Below are 24,023 nucleotides of genomic sequence, written 5' to 3'. Positions count from 1 at the left end.
AGATGGCAGGTGCACCTGATAATTCCGATGATGTCACTTCCTGTTTATTATGTCTTTAAAAAGGACACTTCACTATTGGTGACTGATCTAGCGTGGACTGCCAAAGTTTGCCGTCAATTTTTATTCTTTCATTGTAAGAATTTCTATATGGTATAAGAAAAATGTATATATTTTTTAAAACAATTAACACAGTAAATAATATTTTGAACAGACCTGTTTTATAATCATTTAAATGTAATTAATATGTTTTAAGCTTTTAGAACACATAATAGTTCATTTTGTAGCCTAAACACAAAGATTGTTGGAGTATATTTTACAAGAAAATACAATTTCAGTTGTTTTACTTCAAAATGTCATGTTTAATTCAAGTTTCTTTGTAACTGTTTGTTACATTTTTCTAGCAGTTAATGAGTGAATCTATTTACACCATTTTTCAGTGTAGATTTAGTACACCAGATATGGCGGGCACAAACGGTTTCATGGAATTACGCCGTAATCAGGCGCAGATTCCAGGGATGCGTTAATGAAACTGTCACATCTGGAAGAGAAGAACAGCATGACATCACACATTTGCATCATACACCTCTGCAATCATCTCATGTGTATAACAGTCAGCATCAATGTCTCATTTTTACCCAGCCACATTCCTCTATCATTGATATGCCATAAACATAGCTGAGCTCATCTGCCTCCAGAGAGGCTCCACCACTCAGAATTCCAATGTTTGATAAAACCGCAAATATCCTTCCCACACGTGTCAGTCTAGAGCTAAAGCTTTGGTGCCGTCTTAAATATGACAGGTATTCATACACCCCCTTCTATTTTTGTTCATGTACAAACAAGAACGTTGCTTTCGTTATTGTTATTTCATACTAATAATGTGAGGGTTCCTTTAAAAAACTGTCTGTGGGATCACATGAAGATTTGAGTTATTGTAGTTGTAAAGTCCCTTAAATTCACATAATCTGATTTGATCTGTACCGGTTACCACACAATGGCGCACTTAAAACTAAAGTTGCTCTTTCCATTTGTAAACACACTGTGAATAATGTAAAAAGTGTTTATCAGTATACATTTTTAATATAACAAACACCAATTTTTGGTTTGACAAAGTGTTGTGCTCATTGAAACACTCACATATTGTGTGATACATATGCATTCATGCTGCTTAAAATAATTTGCCATAATGTCAGAGCTTATGTCTAAACTATTGTATATTGTGAGATATAAAATGCAGCAAAAATGAACCAAATATTAAGAAAATATAACACAGAAGGCATATCTGTATGACAAATTACTGAGTATATAATATGAAAGCAATGCAGGTGCATAACCAGTTCAAGGTCTATAACAACGCATTGCTTTAAGCAACGTATATATGAAAAAAAACAGCACCGAAACAGGGTATGAGTCACACTCTGCTGAGCCCTGAGATGTGAAAGGATTTGCATTGTTGGAAAGTTAAAAGTTTCATTTATAAATCATGAAACTTTCAAGGACTGTATAACGCTTGGGAACATCAGATCTGCTGAAGTAAAGGCTAAACTAAGGTGAAGGATATATCTGCTGTGTGTGTGCTGATATTCTTGACTCTCAAAAAATGAATGTTTTCATGGATCACTATGCTCCTTTGGGAGAAAAAAAATTAGATCTTTTCAAAACGGATTCCAGTCCTGGACATTTCCAGCAAGCTTTTTAAAGCAAATGCCACTCACCTTTAAGCCAGTCTTTGAATTCATGTAATTTCCCTCAGCAAATAGCACATCCTGCTATGTGGTTAGGCATTGTAATTTCAGCTTACATTCTTGTGCACCACTTACATTCTTTCGTATATTAAAGTTGTCCGTTCAAGCAGCTCAAACCCTCTGCTAAAGACCCACCTCTCACTGACACATCATACGCGCACACACATTAGTTCATATCAAACTCTCTTCGGGTGCTGGTGAAGTTGGCGTCTGGTCCACAGATTCTTGTTCTGGCCAGCGACCATGGCGGTAGACAAAATAATACTCAATGCGTGGCTCACTGTGGTGCAAGGTGGATTTGATCGTGAGAGGTAAGTCTTCAGGAGCCAAATGCTTGTAATTGCCCTCCACCAGCACACTTAGGCAATAGGACTCAGGATCCAATACGTCAAACTTCTCCGCACATTGATTGCACAGGTCCTGAGCGTTAGTGTTGGGACGCACTCCCAGGGTCTTGGTATTGGAGCCAGCCTCCAGAAAGGACACGTTAACGAAGTCCTGACAGGAAAGGGGAACAATGTTCAGAAAAATACTCACATTGACTGACCAATGGTTTTCTTTTGCCATTGTCATAATACCTGTACAGAGGAGCGTGACGCTCTGGCTTTGTTTAGGGTGCGGCGACGCTCCCAGCGATGGATGGAGTCCTGGATCTCCAAACTTAGCTGTCTGGTCACAGCTTGTTTATCAAAATGTTTGATGTGCTCCAGAGCTCCATAAGTGGTGGTGAGATAATATGAACCTAGAAGAATATAGATATGTAATGGTTATATAGCACTAACTTTGCCATGCTAGTTCATGTTCAGTGTTCAGCAAATGATAAAAATGGTAAAATATGTTATTTATTGGTCTTCAACTATGGCACTCTTCTCTCCCAGAGGTTGATTTTTTTTTTTAAACTAACGCATTTGCTACATTTCAAATGCGTTTTATTTGTAGGTTTTATTGTTTTACTCTCATTAGATCCAAACTTGTAATCTAAATATGAAAATGAATCATAAAATTATTACACTGTTGAAGCTGTGACAATCTAAACAAAAGAGTGAACAAACATAAACAATTAGACCATGTGTAAAGAAATAAAAATCAAGATAAATATCACCCGTGGACTTTTTACTTCACTATTTCTAATCAAGCTGAGAGTTAAGTTAGGAAAAAGGTGTGAAAATATTGTTTTATTTTATGTGTTTATAATCAGCAAGCAAAGGTCTGCCTTTCCCAATTGTTAAAAAAATGTACTTTCCACCATCGTCATTTCCCCCACAAAATGCATTAAACTCCTTTACATAGAAAGATCGCGGACAGCCTCAGATTATTGTTAGTCAACATTCACTGCACGTTAAAACATCACACTCTTAATTGATCTGGACAAACTGAATATCATTAGAAAGATTTAAGACTCCACTGTTCGTAATAAAACTAGGTTGCAGTGACATTCATTTCCTAATTTATGTCAGGAGTGCAAAACAATAAATCTGTCATTTTTGATATTTTGATATTTGTGTTCACAGATGCACTAGATAGCATCCGTTAGGGCTCTTAGTCTAAAAGTGTGCTTATTTGGAGAAATATTGATTTATTCTCACGTTTGCAAAATATTTTGTCATACAGAATATAATTTCTATTCATTTCCCACTTAATTATGCAACCCGAAGAGCTGAAAGAGCGTTCAGAGCGTGCTCTGTCTCTCCTGTTCTGGGATTTGCGTGTGTTATGACTTGAGTGCTCATTCGATCTGGAGCTGTCAATCATATTACGTGACCATAATTTTTTTTTTTTTATTATTTATTTCTTATTTTTTGAACATTTTACAAACAAAACAAGAAAACAAACAAAAAATAATAAAATAAAAAATACAGAAGGGATACAATAATAATGATGATTACAGTACAAATTCGTGACCATAATTTCTGCTTTTCTGGACGACGCTGTCCTGTACAATTCCTCGTTCTAAGCCCTGTGAAAAACAAACCTAAAGAAACATTTCTACACGTAAAACAAGAAGCTAATAAACACACGATTACGATAGTATATGGTTTGTGTGTGATTTTCATAGGATTGTCTTTTCATATCAATAATAGATGTTTACATTATAAATGCTAAGCGGGTGTAGCTAGCTGCATATAAAAGGTTAACTTTACATACACTCTAAACCATTTTTGGTGCCATATAGAACCTTTTTTTTTAGAGTGTATGTCACGCCAGGAGCTATTCTATTTCATAAACTAATTTGTTAAAATAATTCACATAAGGTCCCAAGAATAATCTTCTTTTGTTTTCTAGAAAGAATTCAGATAATAGGTGGATTAATGTGGGATCAAATTGGTGTAGATGGGCAAGTCATGTAATGCCAGAATAAAAGCTAATAATGGCTAAATACAAACAAAAGAATAATGATAAAAGATTAACGAAGATTCGGTCTCATTCACGGTAGAAGTGTGAAAGGTTTGTTAAGTGTGAGAACAATAGAAACATGAATGGGACAGTTCTCCTCACCAGACATTAGACAATAGACTGCAAATGTGTGTTTACAGGGCAATCAAATATTTTATTACCATCTTATCAGCCTTCTCTAAAAACTCACATGGCATGGTCTTATAAAATGTTTCATAAAATTCATAGTTTTACAGATAACCTCTTCAGATTTAAAATGAAGCATGAGGCTTCAGCTTCATTGTTTCTAAGTTTCTACAACACAGAAACATATTTTACATGCCTACATTTAAAAAATATAGTTTTATGTTTGAGCTTATATATCTCCATATTAATAACAATTAATAGTAAGTCTTGAACTGAAAAGTCTCAAGTGTTGGCTTTCTAGATATATGTTGGTTATGTGTCTATTCAAAATGACTTATGAGCCGCAACCTTTTTATTTTGGGTATGTCATTTTTGCCCCACTTGCCAAAATGGGGGTTGTGGGGTAAGGGGTTAAACACAATGATGTGGTGGAAAAGTTAAAAATTTTCAAAGTGAAAACGGGCATAATTCTTCTTTAAAGTACGCAATCAATATACTATGCACATGATCACAGCATCCGTGGGTTTTTCTGTGCGTTCACTGTGGCTTGGATGTGTGTGTGTGTGTGTGTGTGTGTGTGTGTATCCTCACCCTCTCCGAGCTGCAAAGCCGGATCCATTAGCTCCATCATATACTCTACATCCAGCAGCAGAGAGCTGATGTTACAGCGAGCCAAGACGTACATCAACACAGGCAGGAAGTCATCAGCCCCGTGAGTCTTTCCTGTTACATAACAATCAGGAAATAATCAAAATACATTCATTAATAAACTATAAAACCGTTTAAATCATTCATATTACATTAATAATACAACAAGCTCACTTTGTTATGTCTTATGAGTGGAATTCATTCTCACAGTATCTGGAAATCTGTTGCTTTTAGGATAAAATCTGCATTGTGGATAATGCTGCCACATTGTTTAGGGGCAGATCGATGTGCTGGCCACTAACAGGGAACACTTTCTCATTCCTCAACGCATTCATTGCAACACGGATTCCTGTTTAGTTATTTGCTCTCCCTGTATTTTATTTGTAGTATATAGAACAGGAAATATATGCAGGAAAGAAATGCACCCTAGACTGCGTCTGGAGTGCCGCCAATACACTACAATTTAGAATATGCTGAGAGAGCTGTGCTGTACACTACAACAAGCAACATAAGACTGACTATATTCTGTATGAGCAATAGGGCGAAAGACTTCAGGCTTTTAATGCTTAAATTAGGACATTCGACAATGAATATGTCAAACAAATACAGAAGAAACATATTTTGGATGTGAAAACTGGTTTGTACTGTAACTGCATATCCATGAGCTGGCTATGTCCATTACTTATCAAATATAATCAACAATAAACTGACATCTGTCTCATTTAAATAGTGAAAAACATTGCTTGCAGCTGTGAATATGAAAGATGAAGTCAGTAGCAAATTTAGCCTCCTGTATTCTGTCGCTGTGTGTCTATGTTTGTGCGCTAGCTTTATCACTGGCGCAGTGAAGTAGACTGTAAATAAAATAGCTGTCAATTTGTTGGCCAAACTGGAAGGCTAATTCACCCTGGGTTCCCCTTAGGAGTTTTTTTCCCCTCATGTTTTAGTGTGGTGGTTGTCAGTTTTTGAGTAAAATAAAGTGTGCGGTTTACATTAGCTGAAGAGATTTTAATGTCTTGGACGCAGAATCTGATTTCACCAAGTGCAACACGTTCTTGGATCAATATCTATACGAATAACATTTCAATCAACCAATCAGATTTAAGGGACAATTTTACAGTTTATGTCAAGTTTAGGCCTACAACCATGGTTAGGTGATTCTACATCAGTGTTATTCACCTATTATTTCCCTCTAATTTAAGAGATAACTTATGGGTAGGGTTAGGTTTAAGATTAGAGATACGGATTAGAGATGGGATTACATTTTCGGACAGGAATGTTGTTCTAGGTTCAAAAAAATATGCTGACCTAACTCTGGACATGCTTTTTAGACACAATCCTGAAGGTTGTGCATATTTAGCAATTTGTCAGCAACTCATGTTTTTCAATACTCAACGGTTACAAAATGCACTCTGAGGTTTATATGTGTGCAATTGATGTTGTAAAACAAAACAGGTCTCATCAAGTAATTTTAACCACTCATAGTCATCAAGTAATATTATTATACTCAGAAATTAAAACCATTATCATCAGAAATTGCCAAAAGCTAAACGGCTATTATTATCAGTTTGCATTACCTGTTCACTTTGAAATAATTCAATGTTTTTATGACGATACAAAGGCTCGCACACAACCACAATATAACTTCACTGCAGTATATTCAGCTTTCAAAGAATGATTCATTGGGAGTTCATCTGTTCAGATCTTCATTTCCAAACAGAGCTATGCATTTAAATGAAGTATGCAATTTCAAAACAAAATTGCATTGCAATGCGTTGCATTTTAATCTTGGTAATTTAGAGGCGACATAGTGATTTCTGTGCAAGTAAATTGTCTCATTAGATGTAAATTTCATTACTTCAGCATTACATTCCCACAGGAAACCCAGTCCTTTTATTATGGATCTAAAAAAAGCACCTGCAGTGTGATACAGTAAGGTTAATTTAAGATAATACAATCTAAATGAGAACTAAATGAGAGTATTAAAAACTACAGAACCAAAATTTCTATCTTTTCCAACTTACACAGTTAAGACAATAAACCCATTGGAATTATCTGTAGTTCAATTAATTGTCATTGTTGATCACTGATCATTTTGTTTTTGAGGAAGTTTGCCTGAGCAAACAGTTTTGGAAAAGGGTTGTTGATGCCCATGAGGCTAGAAAGTGTTGCCAAACCATTGCTTAAGATTGTGGTTTGGAAGTTGTAATAGAGGAAATGGATTTCATTTGTGACTGTTCTTTGAGATGGATGATTCTTTGAATAATAGCTCGGGATCTGCAAGCAAAGCTCGTCTGGGCTAATCTCAGTGCTCATGAATACCTATTAAAGAATACACTGAAACAAGAATGGTGTGTATGAAAGGATAAAAAAGAAATATAGCTGATCAGTGGTTCTCAAGTGGTGTGTTGCAACCCAAAGTTGGGTCGTGACTCTGTTCTGATAGCAAGGAGAAAAATATAAATGATAAAATGCAACTGCATAATTGTGAGTTGTTAGGATACTAAAATAAATAGGCTCATCCATTTGTAAAATAGAGAAAATGTGAACTCTCTCCGAACAGCATTCAGACGTCACTTGATAGAAGCAGCCAGTTTAGACAGATGCCAATATGGACAGGTTGCATGTCATGCCTTCATGTTTGAAAACCATGAACAGAACTATGCAAGGTAAAAGAAAATATGACAAAGGTTACATTAATTATGGCTTCATTGAAGGTCATGGCTTGTGCCTGTTTTGTTCTGTGAATTATCGGTTGCTGAAAACGATTAAAATTACATTATTCAAATTAATTTTTTTAATTACATAGTCATTTTTTTTAAATTAAATTAAAGTTTATTGTATTCACAAAATTGTCAATTTTAATGTTATATTAATAAACCTATTTATAGCACTCATCGTATTTTGTTAGCAGTTCATGATAATATTAATACACTTCAGTTGTTGAATTTTATTTGGCTTTTTTTACTTTCACTTTTATTTGGCCAGTGTAAAATTTGGATCGCCAAGCACAACCAAATGAAAACCACTGTAGCAACCATAGTTTTGGCGAAAAAACAAAGCCCAAATAAGCCTAGATAACTTAAACCTAGCAGTTTTTTTTTGGTTCAAATTCACACAGGACTATAGATAATACAAAAAGCACGGCACACTATAACACTATCACTTCCTGAGAGTGAAGCGCACTGTTTGCATAACTAAAAAAAAGAAGGGGTGGCCTTTAAGAACAGGTTTATCCAGTCTTTCAGTTGTTCTGCATGTACATGCAGAATAATACAAACAGACAAAAGCTTTGAGAATAAATATTATGATAAATACTATGCATGTCCAAACACTGTAGCTGTAGCTCCAAACACGACAGCTGTAGCACTTCCTTATTTGCAGGCATTAATGACAGCTTTAATGTAATCTGGACTAAATTTGGGGTGAGGAGGAAAAGGCGGAGTTTGAGCTCTAGAAACATTGGTTACGTAGTTTCTGTCCCTCTCTGTTCAAAGGTTGTGCTCTTTCTTCCATATTCTCTAGAACTGATGAGTAATGATGCGTTTACCAAAAAAAAGGGCTGCATTTACCAAAAAGGGCTTACAATGCATTTGGGGAAATGCAGCTCTGACAGTATATAATATAATATAATATAAAAATTGAATATGAAATAGAACTAAAAAGGATCTACTAAGGGTGTATCTGTATGTACTGTATTATAATGTATTGTAATGCAAAATTCTAACATTGTGGTATCTGTTTATAAACATGAAAGCCAGGCATCATATACATAAGTATACGATTGCAAATCAAAACCCACCTGGAGAGCCCACAGACATAGATTCATAGATCATTTTGCAGGTCTTGAGGAGCAGGTCGATCTTCTTCTGAGGTGAATATTCTTGGTGTAGGTTACTGAGCTTTGTTTGAATTTTCTCCATGATGACCGTTTCAGGGACACTTGTAGTGACCCCCAGGTCTGTGGTGGTGGTCCCCTGAACCACTTGTTGGTTCTCTTTTAATTTCTTTAGATTTCCTGCACGGGTGTGGATATCCTTCAGTCCATTATACACAGCCTCCCGCAAGGGTTTCAGGACACTTTTGCATAGTGCCGCTTCAATAATGATCTCTGAAGAGGGGGGAAACAGACACAGCATAAGTATCTGAATATATATGCATAAACATAAGGAAAATGACATACCATCTCCAAGATAAGCTATATTTATTTATATATTCTTTATGCATTATTTATTTGTGTCTGACTTTTAATCCTAGAAATCTATGAGGATATGGCTTCAAATATTATATGCCTATATCACTGTGAAAATCTTCATAAGACATTTTTAATACTCTGGTGCTACAGAGAAGGAAAAGCAGCAAACATATATTGTGTGTAAGTGCGTTAGAGCGTTCATTGCGTGAGTAAATATGAAACTTTCTTCATAATACACCCCCAATCACTAGTTAGACTTGATGATTTAATGCTGCTTTAAGAATGCAGGAAGATGGCTTTCACTTTGAACAGTGAATTGATAATAAAAGGTTATTGTGATCTAGTGTGGTCTTGTTACTTCATTTGTTTTTTTTTGTTTTTTATGATCTGAGAAGCACAGTAGAGAAAGCTCAGTCTTTACAGGCGGTCTATTAAGTTTAACGTAAGATTGGTGGCAACAATCTTCTGCTTGGATAAGGTGCTTTGCTCGGATGATTCTAGCCTCGCAAAGTAATTACATCAACAATACAAAAAAGACAGTAGACGAGTTCTATTCGCACATTTTGCATTCATGCTAATTTTAGGATGATAAAATGCTGGATGGGATACAGCAAGGTGTGAGCTTGCTTGAGTTTTCATTTGTTAAAACATTATTTTTGCTTTTGAATAATTGTTCATCACAGAGCTGGGGCCAGTTGCATAAACTGCTTAGACTAGTCTTAAAAGTTAGTCGTCTATTTTTTTCTTCAAGACTGTTCTAAACTTTTTAAAGTCAGTTACATAAAAAGTTAGATTGGTCTAATTTGAATAAGAAAAGTAAGACTAATTACTTCTTCACTAATTACTAGTGTGTCAAATTAGTTCTTAAGACACAGTCTAAACATAATGGTTAAGTTTATGCAACTGGTCCCTGTTCTTAAATCAAATTTGCTTGGATGGAAACATACTGACATCTGAACATTTTCACAAATAACTGTTAAGATACTGAAAAGCAGCAGCTCTGACAGTAAATATAATGCCGAGGTCAATTACCCAGTTTCTCCTCAGAGTATGCGACTGCTTCCTGTAGATTTTGCAGCTCTGCGCTCTGGATCAAGTAGCTTTTCAGTTGGGTTATCATCTGCCTGATCTCTTGGAGCATCTCTGTGCTGGAGGCGTGTTTCCGCATGGTGTCCAGAGTGAAAGCTCGATAATCCTTAACAAGGTTCCCAAAGTACGTGTTTCCATCCCTGGACAGTTCGACAATGCGTTTTTGCAACTTGCGGTCCGCATTCATGAAGCCTGTGAGGACATTGGAGAGGTTCGCCATGGACACCATTGATAGTCGTTGCTTGGCACGGTCTAGCATAATTGTTGGGGTCCTCTTTATCGCAGCACCTGTTGACATATTGGTATCTGCCTCCTCTTCTGTGCTACTGGTTGAGTAGGAGTCGTGGTCTGGTGGAGCGCCACCTTCAGGAGAGTATAGAGAAACATCTGAGACTTTGGGATGACAGGCGTTGACGCAGAGCGAGTGGCGGACAGGACTGGGGCTGCTGGAGTTCAAAGGAACAATGGAAGTGTGCCCTTGGGGAATTGGCGCAAGTGAGTTTCCAAAGCTTTGGGAGACTTGTCCCGTCAGAATCTGAGATTGTCTTTTCTTCCTGGGAGGTGCCACAGGAGCATTGGGCCGTTTCGGTTGAGGTGCTACCTCTCGAGTCACCATTGGAGCTCCATTAGTTATCTCAGACTCTTCCTCTGGCATCTCCTGAAGTTGCTGAGTATCTGGGTCCATAGGCTTGTCCCGTTCTTCTATACTGTCATCTAAGCAAATGAGAGATGCAACAGGAATTTGTGGAATATCGTCCTTTGCTTCTTTGGAGGTGCTGGTGTGGACTTCCTTCTGCGTTGGTTCCTCTGAAGCTTGCTTTTCAGATAACCTCCTTCGGATTGGTATTGGAGGAACTCGATGTGAAGCTGTATTAGAAAGCTGCTTTCCTTCTGTGCCCTGAGCTGGTTGTAAGACAGCTGGCTTGTCACACTCAGTGCTTGTGGCAGGAGTTCCCTGTCTCTCTTGTTCTCTGTCTACATGCTCACAGTCACTTCCTTCCCCTTTCTTGACTGAAGTGGGAGGAGAACTAAGAACTACCTTAAAATCCCCTTTTGAAGGCTTAGCTAATGCATAGTTTGTAGCGCATTCAGGTGCACTGGGAGGACGAGGGCGTAGGGGTGGCGGCCTTTTGAATTTGGGCGGAGCCTGGACTGGTGCGTTGAGACTCTGGGTTCTCAGAACCGGGGTAGTGGAGGTGGGCGACGAGCTGTTGCTGCATTCCTCTATGAAAATTGGGTTGACATACCAAAGCCGGTCACTGCCAATGGAAAGCTGGATTTCACAGGAGCTGCTTTGCCCATGTCCATCTGAAGCATCACAGCCACCAGCAACGTTTTCCACTTCCTCGTGACTATTCAGAGCGGAGTTCCAGAACTCTGTGTTAGCATAAGAAACATGTTCATGTCAGCATTAATGAACCTTTACAGCATCAACTGCTGTCTACATTCTACACTTATTTTCCATGAACTGTCACCATCGTTTCATCACTGAGTTCATATGAAGTTGAATTCATATTAATTTAGGGTCTGATGACATGAAAAAAGGTGCAAATGAATCGTTTAGATGAACTACCAAATAGATTGTGTCCATTAGGCGATACGTTTTTAGCCATTAGATTGTACAGCAAGTATTGTCATATACATTTTGGATCGTTGAGGACTATAAAGCTCCACTATTTACATTTTTTTTTAAATTACACAATAAGATAGATCATTGAAAAGTCATCTTAAAGGAGAATAAGAGTCATATCAGTACCTAAATAAAAGTACTGATAAAATCCGTTAAAAATAATTTTATTTTTACATAGAGCAGGGCATCTTGTGTAGGAGGTGAGAAATTCACATGACCAGTCAAATACGACTTGCTTTCTGTACCTCCCCTGTTATTGGACACTTTTCGTTCTTGGAATTATTAATCATGTCTGATTGCTAAAAGAGATTTTTTTTTTTACAATAGCACCTGCAGTCCCACCTAAAATATGTGTGCAGATGTTCAGCAGATTTCTCCGGAATTGGAACGCATCCCACACATACTCCACCCCTTGCACATTCACATGGGGTGGCATGGGACACGTATACATGCACACAATGAGAAACTCAGTTTATGGTTTCGCGACCACTTTCCGTTCAGCCCACCCCTCTCGTCTATAGGGCAGCATGTGAGTCGGGCCGCTACTGATCAAAAGCTTGGTTTAAAACGTTTTTATATATTTACCATAGATTTACTCTGAAATCAGCACAGAAAGTACAAGTCTGCAGGCAAACAATTACTGAGTAATTATATAAAATTAACTAATATTATATAAGAAAAACTATTGTTCTGTCTTACCTGAACCTAGAGAAGAGATCACCTCCATGTCCTCATATTTAGCTACCTTTTGAATTACCTGAGGTAACTTCAGAGGAAAAGGAAGGATGTCCCTATTTAAAAAAAGATGAAAAGTCTGAATATTTAGCAAAAAGTTAAACAAAGTAAAACGTGTGCGTGGGGGTTTGTGATTGTGTTTTTTGTTTTTCATCTTACCGGCTAACACAATAGAAAGCAATGAGTTTAAAAATGTTCTCAAACACCAGCACAGACCCTTCAAGGTACAACACTGCAGTGAATAAAAGAAACAGACATGTTAATGTTAGGCACACATCTGGTCCTTGACGTTTCCTCTTAGCTGTAATACTTCAATTTAGCGGTGGCACTAGTTCATGAAGTTTGTTTGTGTGACTTATTGCCTAATGATGTAGAAACATTAAAACAGAACTCATTGTGTGATTTCTGTAATGGTGGGAAGTGGGATAATAATGAATGACGATGTGTAAATAAACATGTCCCGAACGGGGGACGAACACTTTTATTTCATCCAAAAAAAGATGAAAACAATAGCTTTGTAACAGCTGGCCAGACAAGACTGCTTTGTAAAAATGTGAAAATGACCACATGTATGTACTCATGCACACACACCCACATGTACGCATGCATGCACGCACACACACACACACACACCCACACCAGGAAATGAAGCTATAAGAGGCCAGTGCAGGACATCCTGTAGTTACTACTGCAATGCAGGCCTGGGAACAGGAAACCTGTGGCCCACAAGGCCGCAACCCCCACCGTCAAACACCTTTGATACCCTAAAGGACCTATTTATATATCTGTACGCACTATACATATATATGCTGATGTTTTCAGGTATGTATCAGTGTGTTTGCCTGTCTGTGTGGATGTGTTAGGGTCTGTATGCAAATGTGTTTGTGTGTGTGTTTGTCTATGACATAGGCATTATGACATTAAACATTTCTAAATCAACACAAAAAAAATGCTGGGTTGTTTCAACACATGTTTAGGTCAAATATATTTGACCCAAACATGGGTTGAAACGGTTTGTTTTTTGAGTAAAGTTAAAAGCACAGTCATTTCTCAATGCAAAAGAACTCACAGGACTTTTCTTCCTTTATAAGCAGTTCCTTGACATGGGGCTCCCCCAGCTGGTCAGGAAGACGTACAGCCAGTACCATAGTTTTTTGACTGGCTTCCCTCCTGACTAAAAATATCTGCAAAATCAAACCAATGGCACAATCAGTTCGGCAGTACTAGAGTGTAAATGAATCGTATCGGGGTAATTAGTTTGCATGGACTTGTAAGGAGATTAACTTGTAAGGAACACACAGCGCATGTTTGAATTTAAAACCCAATACGCAGCGCTGAGAAATAGTAAAACAGAGCAGTAGGCTATGCAAAATACAGGGGTATGAGACACACTTTTAGGAGACGTGCTCAGGCCAAAAATTAAAAAATGGCATAAAAGATGTTACCGAACAGCAGGACTGAACGCTATTGTTTCTAAAAAGAAAAACAAATTAAATATATAAATAATTAATAATCCTCAGCAAAAGTGGATGCCTCATTAGCGGGTTTATAGGCCGCTATACGTAAACCGTCCGCCATATTGGTTGTATGAATATCTGTATCTGCAATAGACTTCAGCAGACGATTTTGCTAAACTAACACAAAACAACAAGACGAGTGTAAGCTAACACAACATTAAAAAGTACCATTGTAAAAAACTGTAATTTTGAGTAAATACATATAAAAACACAAACCAACACATTCCCGCCTGTGAAAGGTTATCCCATTTCTTCAGTAATTTTAATCTTGGTGGTTTCACAACCATAAGCTGCGCAATGTTGTGGCATAATCGATTGTTATATAGCCACGTTCACACAGCCGCAGAATACAATTGTCAATCCTATTTGAATTCGGTTACGTTCACACACAGTAAGCCTACGCTTAGGCCTATTTACGGGAGTGACAACCGCATTCTATAAACAAACTCACACGTAAATTTTTAGGATTCACAACCGCATTCGCGGAAACCCCCGCTGTGTGAACGACATACAGTGCGAGAGGGGTTTCGTGTGTGGTTTCGTTTTCGGTAACTAGCGAGCTGTGTGTCATCTGACATTTCTAGATCCAGTCACTGTTCTCCCCCGGTTCTATGTTTTCGACGTCGCCATCTTTGATATTACTTTGGTCACTGTGGCTATGATTACTGGTAAGAGAATACAGGCTTGACTCTTGTTGCAGACGTTCATACAAACAGTATTCGAGATGCTACTGTAAGTTGCTGTGTGAACGAGACATTTCGAGACTCACACCTGTAACTAAATGCGGTTGTCAATCCCAAAAATTGACGACATGTTGACCGTTCCAAGATGGCAGGCGCGCCAACGTGTCTGGATCGGTTGAATGTGGCATTTACATATATCTATGGTAATTACCGTAATGATTCTGGATTGTAAAAAGCCTTGTAGAACTTGTAATTACAACATGTAAACTCGTAATTTTCCAAGAGCTATGACCAAGTGGCCGCTGTACCACCTGAACACTGCAGTTTTAAGGTGTGTTCGACTTGAAGCAGCGCTATGCAGACCAATCGGTTTATGACACAAAGTACCACGAGAGCAATTCGAAAGCATATGGAGCTTTTGCTGAATTCACACCATGTCATAATTACCATAGTCTCGAGATGACAACACGCAACGTTGTATTCTGAGCTGTACACATCCTCGGACTTGGAATTATGCGTTTCTATGGCAATATGGCAGCGGTCAGGTGGTACAAGTAGGAGCTCTCTGAAAATTCCCATTTTACAAGCTGTACTGGGTCTATGAGGATGGGAATGGTTTTTACAAGTTGAAATCTCATAATTACGGTAATTACAACATGGCGTGAACACATCTTTTATTTATGGTAATTACGACACGGTGTGAATGCAGCATTTTTTTCTGATTGGTCCACTTGAAGGCTGGTACGCGCTTTGTGTTTACATTTTTAATTCGTTTGAATTTGATGCGACATTAAATACAAGGTGTTCTTTTGTAAGGTGCTGAAAAAGAAGCCATGCGTGGCACAATGGTCAAACACGTATGTGAATAATCTCCTGTGTTTTTTCTCTCACCCCAAGAAACTCCTTGCTCAGTATATGCATGGCTCTGTCCTGCTTCATTCCCAGTTGAAGCCACACTGGACACGTCTTAATCAGTTTCTCCAGGATGCTGATACCAGGGGGAACAGGTTTATTGGACTTGCTCACTGGAGATGTAGGGACTGGTGGTTTTGGGACTACTGGTGGAGGTGGTCTGGGTTGAGGTGGAGACGAGGGCCTAGTGACAGGAGGTGGAGGTGGTCTAGGCAGGGCTGAGGAGGAGCTCTTAGGAAGAGCAGAGGGAAGTTGTGCTGGGAGAGGTGGCTTTGGGGCCTGGGGAGACATGGGTTTGTGGGGAGGAATGGATGGTTTGGAGTTAAGCTGAGGAGAGGAAGGTTGTAGACATGAAATTGGGGGTGAAGTAGGGAGTGGAAGGGAGGCGATGTCAGTGGAAGGGCTGTCAGATATATCAACCAATGGGAAGGCTGAAGTAGAAGTCAAGGAAGAAGAAAGAGGACTAGGAGGAAGAGGGGGGGTTTGTGAATGGAAAGATGCCTGAATAGGTGAAGATATGGGTGGGGAACAGGGTTTGGAGAGGGTTGGAGGTGCTGTGGAAGGGCCAGGAGAAAGCATAGTGCATACTGCGGGACACACAGAACTTTGAGAAGAATCCGATGAATGCTTTTAGATCACCCTACAGAAACAAGAAAGATCATACAAAAATCTCAGTATAACAAAACTGCAAAAAAATCAAGAACAACAAGATAACCACAGAAACATACGGTAGAAGGAAAAACAGAAGTCTTAACTGATTTTTAAAAATGATGTCCATTGACAACATGAGATCAATTCAGAATGTCATATGATCGTAATAAATGTGCCAATATGTCCAAGTTGTGCAACAGGGAATGTGTCAGCATTTTCATGTGAGAATGAAATAAGCCTTGTGCATCATAGCAGCCGTTTTGTTCTCTGTTCTCACAGCTAAGCTGCTGCTGTCTCCCATTCTTCCTGTTTCTTGGCTACCAGGATGTTTCCCTTCTCCAGTTCCTGCTAAAATCTTTTCTTTTGGTATTGCTGTACTGTGATATCATATAACGTATGCTTTGGGGGAAATGTATAGCTTGTGTGTACCTCATGCTTTCCATTGTAGACAGTAAAGCCAAACCTATCCATATTTATTGTTTCCAAACGGAACATGAGAACTTATGAATTAACTCTCTAAACATTGCTGTATTTGTCAGGAAGTTGATTTCTTTGTCCTCGTTACACGTTACATGTAGTTACTGTAGTAATATTATTGCTTCATATTTAAATGTAAAATTACACTGTAACACAGACACCTTAAAATAAAGTGTAACCTGACCATTTCATCAATGCCCAATAATTGCAAAACACAATAAGAAATATAATATCTATTAAATAAAACAAGAACCCAATGTCACGAGACCCAAAATATAGTGGCAAGCACCATAGGTGTTGTAAAATTATTTTAAGGTTGTTATAGAATTTCTTAAAAATGCACATAAGTTGTTGGCAATCTATCTGTCTTTAAGTGTATTTGAAACAATACAGATCTGGATGTGGGAGACACATCCAAAATCCTCCAACATATTCAGATTAGAGACCTATTGAAATTAGTTTTTCATAAGCTTTTACATTTGGACCCATGATATTCATAATAGATCAAGTGTTTGGAAATGTATTAATATTGATTAATCTTTTAAATAAGTATAAAAGTGAAGACTTCCAGCGGTTTTTTTATTCCTCCTTAAGTGTTCCCAAAAAGTCAGAATCATTTCAGGACTTAACAAATACCTTTTCAGCTCAGTGAAAGCAAATAGTTAAAAATGGGAAGACAGCTACTGTGGTGTATGTATATACTGAGTGGATGTTTGTGTATGCGGCTATACTTACTCCCAGGATGCTCTGTGTTCTGAGTCCCAACAGCTGTTTTCATCATTCAGTTTTAAAACTCAACATTCTTCCTTTGGCGTCACATATAATCCCTCACAGAATGACCCAATATAGAGTAAAAGCTGTTCTCCATATTCTCGCTTCGCTCTTTGTGTTTTTCTCTCTGGTGCGTTTTTTCCGAATTATGTATTCCTTTTGTGAACGAAGGTGGGCGAAATCCTTAAAATGCAAAAAAAACAAAAAGAAGAAACTGAAAAATTCACGTCCCCTTTTTTCTTTTTCTTTCTGAACTTCCTGTCAGCGATGTAGTCAGGAAGGGGCTGTCCAGAGTGGTCAGCCAACCCTTTACCGCCCCCCAAACTCTCTCTCACACACAGCTGTGCTAGATAAACCTCAAACATTAACACACTACACTCTGCTTCTCCGTCTCGCGTCTTTCATTGTGAACGCAGCATAAACAATGTCCGCAGATGTGTTTACCCCAGAAACAGAGCTGTGAGGAGTGAACTTCCCTCCCTCCTCCCCGCTAGAGTCTGAAAGTGTCTGAAGTTAAACAACTCCAGATGCTCAGGAACCCCTAAAAGAAGTTCCATAAGGTCTGCAGTCCAACATATGGTTAGTTTAACCATTGGGAGCGAATGGCATCCCATCCACCCCACCCCAAAATATTTGCAAAGAGTGTCCTCAAGAACATCTACATTGCACTGCCTGTTCAAGAGCCATCAGGAGGGGGGAACATATTTTTGATGCTGCCAAGCGTAATACACTTTTAAACGATTCATTTTCTGTTTGCATTAAAAAAACCAAAACCAAAAACCAGTTGACTGTCATTTCAAAAGCTCTCAAAACTTTGAAGAGCGTGAAGAATTTGCAGGTTAATGCACTAAGATAATACTATGAAAATATAAGTTCAGACCAGCAAATTGTGTACACTGAAAAAAAGTGAATTTTAAAAGAACTGCTGAAGCCTGATGCTTTGCATGACAAATCAATTTGTCTAGGTTTGTTTGTACGAGCTTCACTAGGCTACAGTGAACCTGTGAGCTTGTCAACAGATGCTTCCTGTTAGTGAGGTGTGACTTCCACAAGTGAGTGAGCTCAAAGAAGAAGAAGAAGATCGTCTCCTTGACCCAAATGCCCCAAGTGCCTGCTTTGTAGATCTTCTCTATCTCTCTATTGTGAAATATCTCTATAATTGTGGTAACTGAGTGATTGTCACTTGATAACTTGATAGTTATGCAAGACCCATAATGAGTTGTGCAAACAAGAAAAAGGGGTGGAAGTTAAAATGGCGACGCTGTTCTGGGTTCAGCTCAAGTGATGACTACTGTGGAATCTTGGAAGGGGTGGGGGGGGGGGGGGGGGGGGGTGACTCACTCCTGGCATCCAGGAGACTCAGTCACTGTTTCCACTCGGCTCTCACAGCTGCTGCGACTTCAGCAGAAACACTGCATGGAACTTCCCAAATCACTCTAGCTTTGCATCCAGAGGAAGAACACTTACACAGCTTCACACAGCCACAGGAATTTCTCAATTCAGCAGTCCAGGAACATTAATCTGCCCAATACACTATGAATACATGCAAACACTGGAAATTATTAGCATTAGGTCCTAAATAGTATTTTACACTCTAAAAAAATGCTAGGTTAAAAATAACCCAAGTTGGGTTGAAAATGGACTAACCCAGCAATTGGGTTGTTTTAAGGAAACATTTAACCCAACCGCTGGGTTAAAACAACCCAAATGCTGGGTTAAAACAACCCAATAGCTGGCATTTTTAGTGTATACAACAGTTAGTTTGTCCTTGAATTTAACTGGCTGAGCGGTAACAGTCCAACAGCACTGGCTTTGTGTTTGCGTGTTCCAGACAGTCTGCCTGTCAGTCTGTGCATTAGTGGTGGAGATCTATCGGCTACTCCTTCTTTTCTTTACAGTGGCCGACATGTGCGCATGCGCATCCCTACACAAAACCAGGGTCCTCCAATTGCCATTTTAAGTTTCCGAAGGGTGGGGCAGCTATGCTCCCGCAATGTGCAGTCAAAACAGCATTACATCATGAAAGTTTGGACAACAACTTATGGTGCCATATGGGACAGGGTCATTGTATGAGTAGATACCAACCTCCGTGACTCCTGTTGTGAAAGCAGTCAACTTTAAATGTATATTTTTTATTAAACCTAACAATTTTAATTTACAAACTCAAGACTTGGGAACAGTATTTTGCATATGAAAATATACCAAATATACACATAGTTGCAGTATATCTCCAGTCATACACTCTAAAAAAAAAGGTTCTATATGGCACCAAAAATGGTTCTTGGCTCGTAATCATAGGGGAACATTTTAAAGTGCTATATAGCACCAATTTTGGTGCTTCAGTGGTTCTTCAGAGGTTCTTCACCAGTTCTTTGACTAAGGTGCTATATAGCACCGCTACCTTATACAGAACATGTTAAGATATGGTGCTATATAGCACCAAAAGTGGTTCCTCTATGATTACGACGAAGAACCATTTTTGGTGTCATATAGAACCTTTTTTTTAGAGTGTATAGTAGGGATGCAACAATACAGTTAGACCACTGTTCAATACATACCTAGGTTTTTAACCACGGTTTTCGGTTCGGTTCGGTTCTGATGGCTTGTCACATTCGTTTTTTGCTATTCTATTCTTAGGCGACAGGAACTGCAAGGGGTTAAGGAGAAAAAAGACTATTTTTATTGCAATTCTCTTTTTTTATTTTACTTAAAAGAATTGAAAAACCTTACTTAAACTTAAAACTTTACCTTAAAAAAAACCCTTGTACACATTCCAAGTGTATTGTATAATATGAAATAAATATATATAAAGATTTACACTGGCAGCTCAGAGCTGTACAGCAGCATTTAAGTATGAAATTGAATGAATAAATGTAAAAATAAAACACTACATAGACTTCACTATAAAATATACATTGATTCTTATTAAAGCTACTGTATTCGTTTTTTAGTCAAGAGCAGCGAGTGATTTTCTCTTTGTCTTTAGTTGTTGTATTAACATTAAAGGGATAGTTAATTAAAAAATGAAAATTCTGTCATCGAGAAATGAATACAGGTTTGGAACAATATTAGAGTGAGTAAATAATGACAATTTTACAGGTGAACTGTCCCTTTAAGGACAGCGTGTTCACTACTGCACTGCTGTCAATTTAAGACTTGCACGCGATTTTACTTTCACTTTAGACATAACCGACTGTGTTTGTTAACCTTGTGTGCATTTGACAATATTAGCGCAGTAAGATGACTACTTAGTTCAGTAATCACGTGTTTGACAGGCTTTTAGTGCGCGAGCTCGGAAAAGCGCATGTTAAAACCGCGCACGCGAATGAGCCGGCAAGGCTTTAAAACGCATACAAATAATGAACTTTCTTGATTGTGAATAACTATAGTGTTCCGTGAGTATAACTCTACACACTAACGTGTGATGTGAATGTATGTCGCGTTGTTCAGTATTGGGATGGAGGCAAATTATAGAATTTGTAGAAAAATAATTAATTAAATGCAAAACCGAGAAAACCGCAATTCACAAGCGTGTATTGAACCGTGAATGCCGTACCGAACGGTTCAATATTATATTGAGAATTGTGGCATCCCTAGTGTATAGTAAGTGTAAAATAAGTAGCAAAATCAGCATAATATAAACCAGGGGTATTTAATTAAAGTTCCAAGAGGTCTGGCCTCTATATTTCCATCCAAGTGGAGGCCCGGACAATATTTTTTTGGAACAGTTATACATTTCATCGTGGCAGCCATAGTACATTTTTAAAGGAAAAAATCCTAAACACTCAAAATGAGAATATTGGGCCCTGAGAGACAACGATGTCTAGTTTTTTTTTTAACCATTTAAAAAACATACCGGTATTGGCGATAATCGTGATATTTAAAGCACGAAATATCGACATAGTGTTAATTTAGGGTGTGACAATATACCGGTATTGGCGATAACCACAATATTTAAAATGAATAGGACTACATGATAACATGACATGTAAATACTCCAGTGTCCTGAGTCCGACTGGAGCCTGTTTTTTTCTATTACACATTGTTGCAGCCATAAAAATAGTTCAGCTTTGTTTTTAATGTCAAAGTAGTTATATTTAGTTTAGTTTCTTTATTAAGTTAATTAAGAAATTTTTTTTGGAGCAATCTTTTAGTTAAATTAAAGTTTTTGTTTTTTAAAGTAACGACCAAGCGGCCAGCAGTGGCAGTTCACGTCAACGAAAGCAAAAGATTCAAGCAGTATTTTATTTATCATCAGCTCATTTCAAGATCAAAGGCCACAAAAGAGCGATCTAAGCACTGGTAAGAGCATTTAGTCTCATTAGTTTTAATGAAGATGATTGTGTTTTTGAGCATCTGAGACTTGGGCTACTTTCAGTTTCACTGGCGGCCGTTTGCATGTTGGCTTAATGCTTTAGTGATAGGCTACTCATTTGCGGTGATGCGTGTTGCAGTAGCGCCGACTGTCATATATAGCCTAAAACACGCTCTAACATGTTTATTTTTTAACAATTTGCCAGGAATAAAATGTTTATATGTGGTTTAAACAACCAGATGCATTCACACTTGTCCAGTCTTGTCTGAAATGCGTCCCAACCACCTTCTGAATTGATTTGTTTGAGTGATCGATTTAAATCCGCCTCGAAAGAATTTCGGAAGACATTTACTCCTGATCTCTTCACAATATAGATATTTGATCAGAGAAAACGAATGAAGTTAACAGGTGTAAAAAGGCCATTACTCTTGCAGCTGCGCTGAAGGAATGCTCGCTACTGCTGCTGGTGGACACTAAACACCAGTCAGAGCCAGTCTTGACCACCAGTGCAGCACATCTCATAGTTTATTTTAATTAATTAATGTCACCTGTAATGTTACACCTGTCCACCCCATACAATCAGTAAGAATCCAACTACTAACATGGCCAAGACCAAAGAGCTGTCCAAAGACACTAGAGACAAAATTGTACACCTCCACAAGGCTGGAAAGGGCTACGGGGAAATTGCCAAACAGCTTGGTGAAAAAAGGTCCACTGTTGGAGCAATCATTAGAAAATGGAAGAAGCTAAACATGACTGTGAATCTCCCTCGGACTGGGGCTCCATGCAAGATCTCACCTCGTGGGGTCTCAATGATCCTAAGAAAGGTGAGAAATCAGCCCAGAACTACACGGGAGGAGCTGGTCAATGACCTGAAAAGAGCTGGGACCACCGTTTCCAAGGTTACTGTTGGTAATACACTAAGACGTCATGGTTTGAAATCATGCATGGCACGGAAGGTTCACCTACTTAAACCAGCACATGTCCAGGCCCGTCTTAAGTTTGCCAATGACCATTTGGATGATCCAGAGGAGTCATGGGAGAAAGTCATGTGGTCAGATGAGACCATAATGGTCACATAATTCCACTAAACGTGTTTGGAGGAAGAAGAATGATGATGAGTACCATCCCAAGAACACATCCCTACTGTGAAGCATGGGGGTGGTAGCATCATGCTTTGGGGGTGTTTTTCTGCACATGGGACAGGGCGACTGCACTGTATTAAGGAGAGGATGACCGGGGCCATGTATTGCGAGATTTTGGGGAACAACCTCCTTCCCTCAGTTAGAGCATTGAAGATGGGTCGAGGCTGGGTCTTCCAACATGACAATGACCCAAAGCACACAGCCAGGATAACCAAGGAGTGGCTCTGTAAGAAGCATATCAAGGTTCTGGCGTGGCCTAGCCAGTCTCCAAACCTAAACCCAATAGAGAATCTTTGGAGGGAGCTCAAACTCCGTGTTTCTCAGCAACAGGCCAGAAACCTGACTGATCTAGAGAAGATCTTTGTGGAGGAGTGGGCCAAAATCCCTCCTGCAGTGTGTGCAAACCTGGTGAAAAACTACAGGAAACGTTTGACCTCTGTAATTGCAAACAAAGGCTACTGTACCAAATATTAACATTAACATGATTTTCTCAGGTGTTCAAATACTTATTTGCAGCTGTATCATACAAATAAATAGTTAAAAAATCATACATTGTGATTTCTGGATTTTTTTTAATAGATTATGTCTCTCACAGTGGACATGCACCTACGATGACAATTTCAGACCCCTCCATGATTTCTAAGTGGGAGAACTTGCAAAATAGCAGGGTGTTCAAATACTTATTTTCCTCACTGTATATAGAAATGAAAAGTATGGACAATTTTATATTTACACAAAGTACTAAAAATGAACAATGTACATAATCTAATAATCAAAACTCTAATCATGAGGACAGAACAAAGTTAATTAGTAATTACAAAGGTTTTTTCGTTTTTTTATTATCTCAGAATAATTTTATGCTGATTAATAAAGCTAAATGTATGGGAAAAAACTAAATATCTAGAGCCAAGGCGCCATGCGTTAACTTGTCACAAACCTGATTTAGTTAAACGGTCTGAATCATCTGTATGAAATTTTTTTTTAAAAAGT

General features: G+C 38.4%; 1 protein-coding gene across 1 annotated transcript; it reads right to left on the bottom strand.

The window, feature by feature from the left end:
* Positions 1-342: 342 nt before the first annotated feature.
* On the bottom strand, positions 343-18,034 carry rin3 (Ras and Rab interactor 3). The gene is made up of 10 exons (XM_079833343.1): positions 17,538-18,034; positions 15,654-16,314; positions 13,632-13,746; positions 12,722-12,794; positions 12,527-12,618; positions 10,141-11,574; positions 8,716-9,024; positions 4,857-4,988; positions 2,324-2,487; positions 343-2,243 (listed from the first exon to the last, which is right to left on the bottom strand). Exons 2-10 carry the CDS (start codon positions 16,251-16,253, stop codon positions 1,917-1,919), a joined length of 3,246 nt encoding a protein of 1,081 aa, XP_079689469.1. The 5' UTR covers positions 16,254-16,314; positions 17,538-18,034; the 3' UTR covers positions 343-1,916.
* Between the last annotated feature and the right edge of the window lie 5,989 nt (positions 18,035-24,023).

The sequence above is a fragment of the Gobio gobio genome (assembly GCF_949357685.1).
Source record: "Gobio gobio genome assembly, chromosome: 13".
NCBI lineage: Eukaryota > Metazoa > Chordata > Actinopteri > Cypriniformes > Gobionidae > Gobio > Gobio gobio.
Note: the sequence above shows the minus strand (reverse complement) of the source record. Positions and strands in the feature narration are given on the sequence as shown.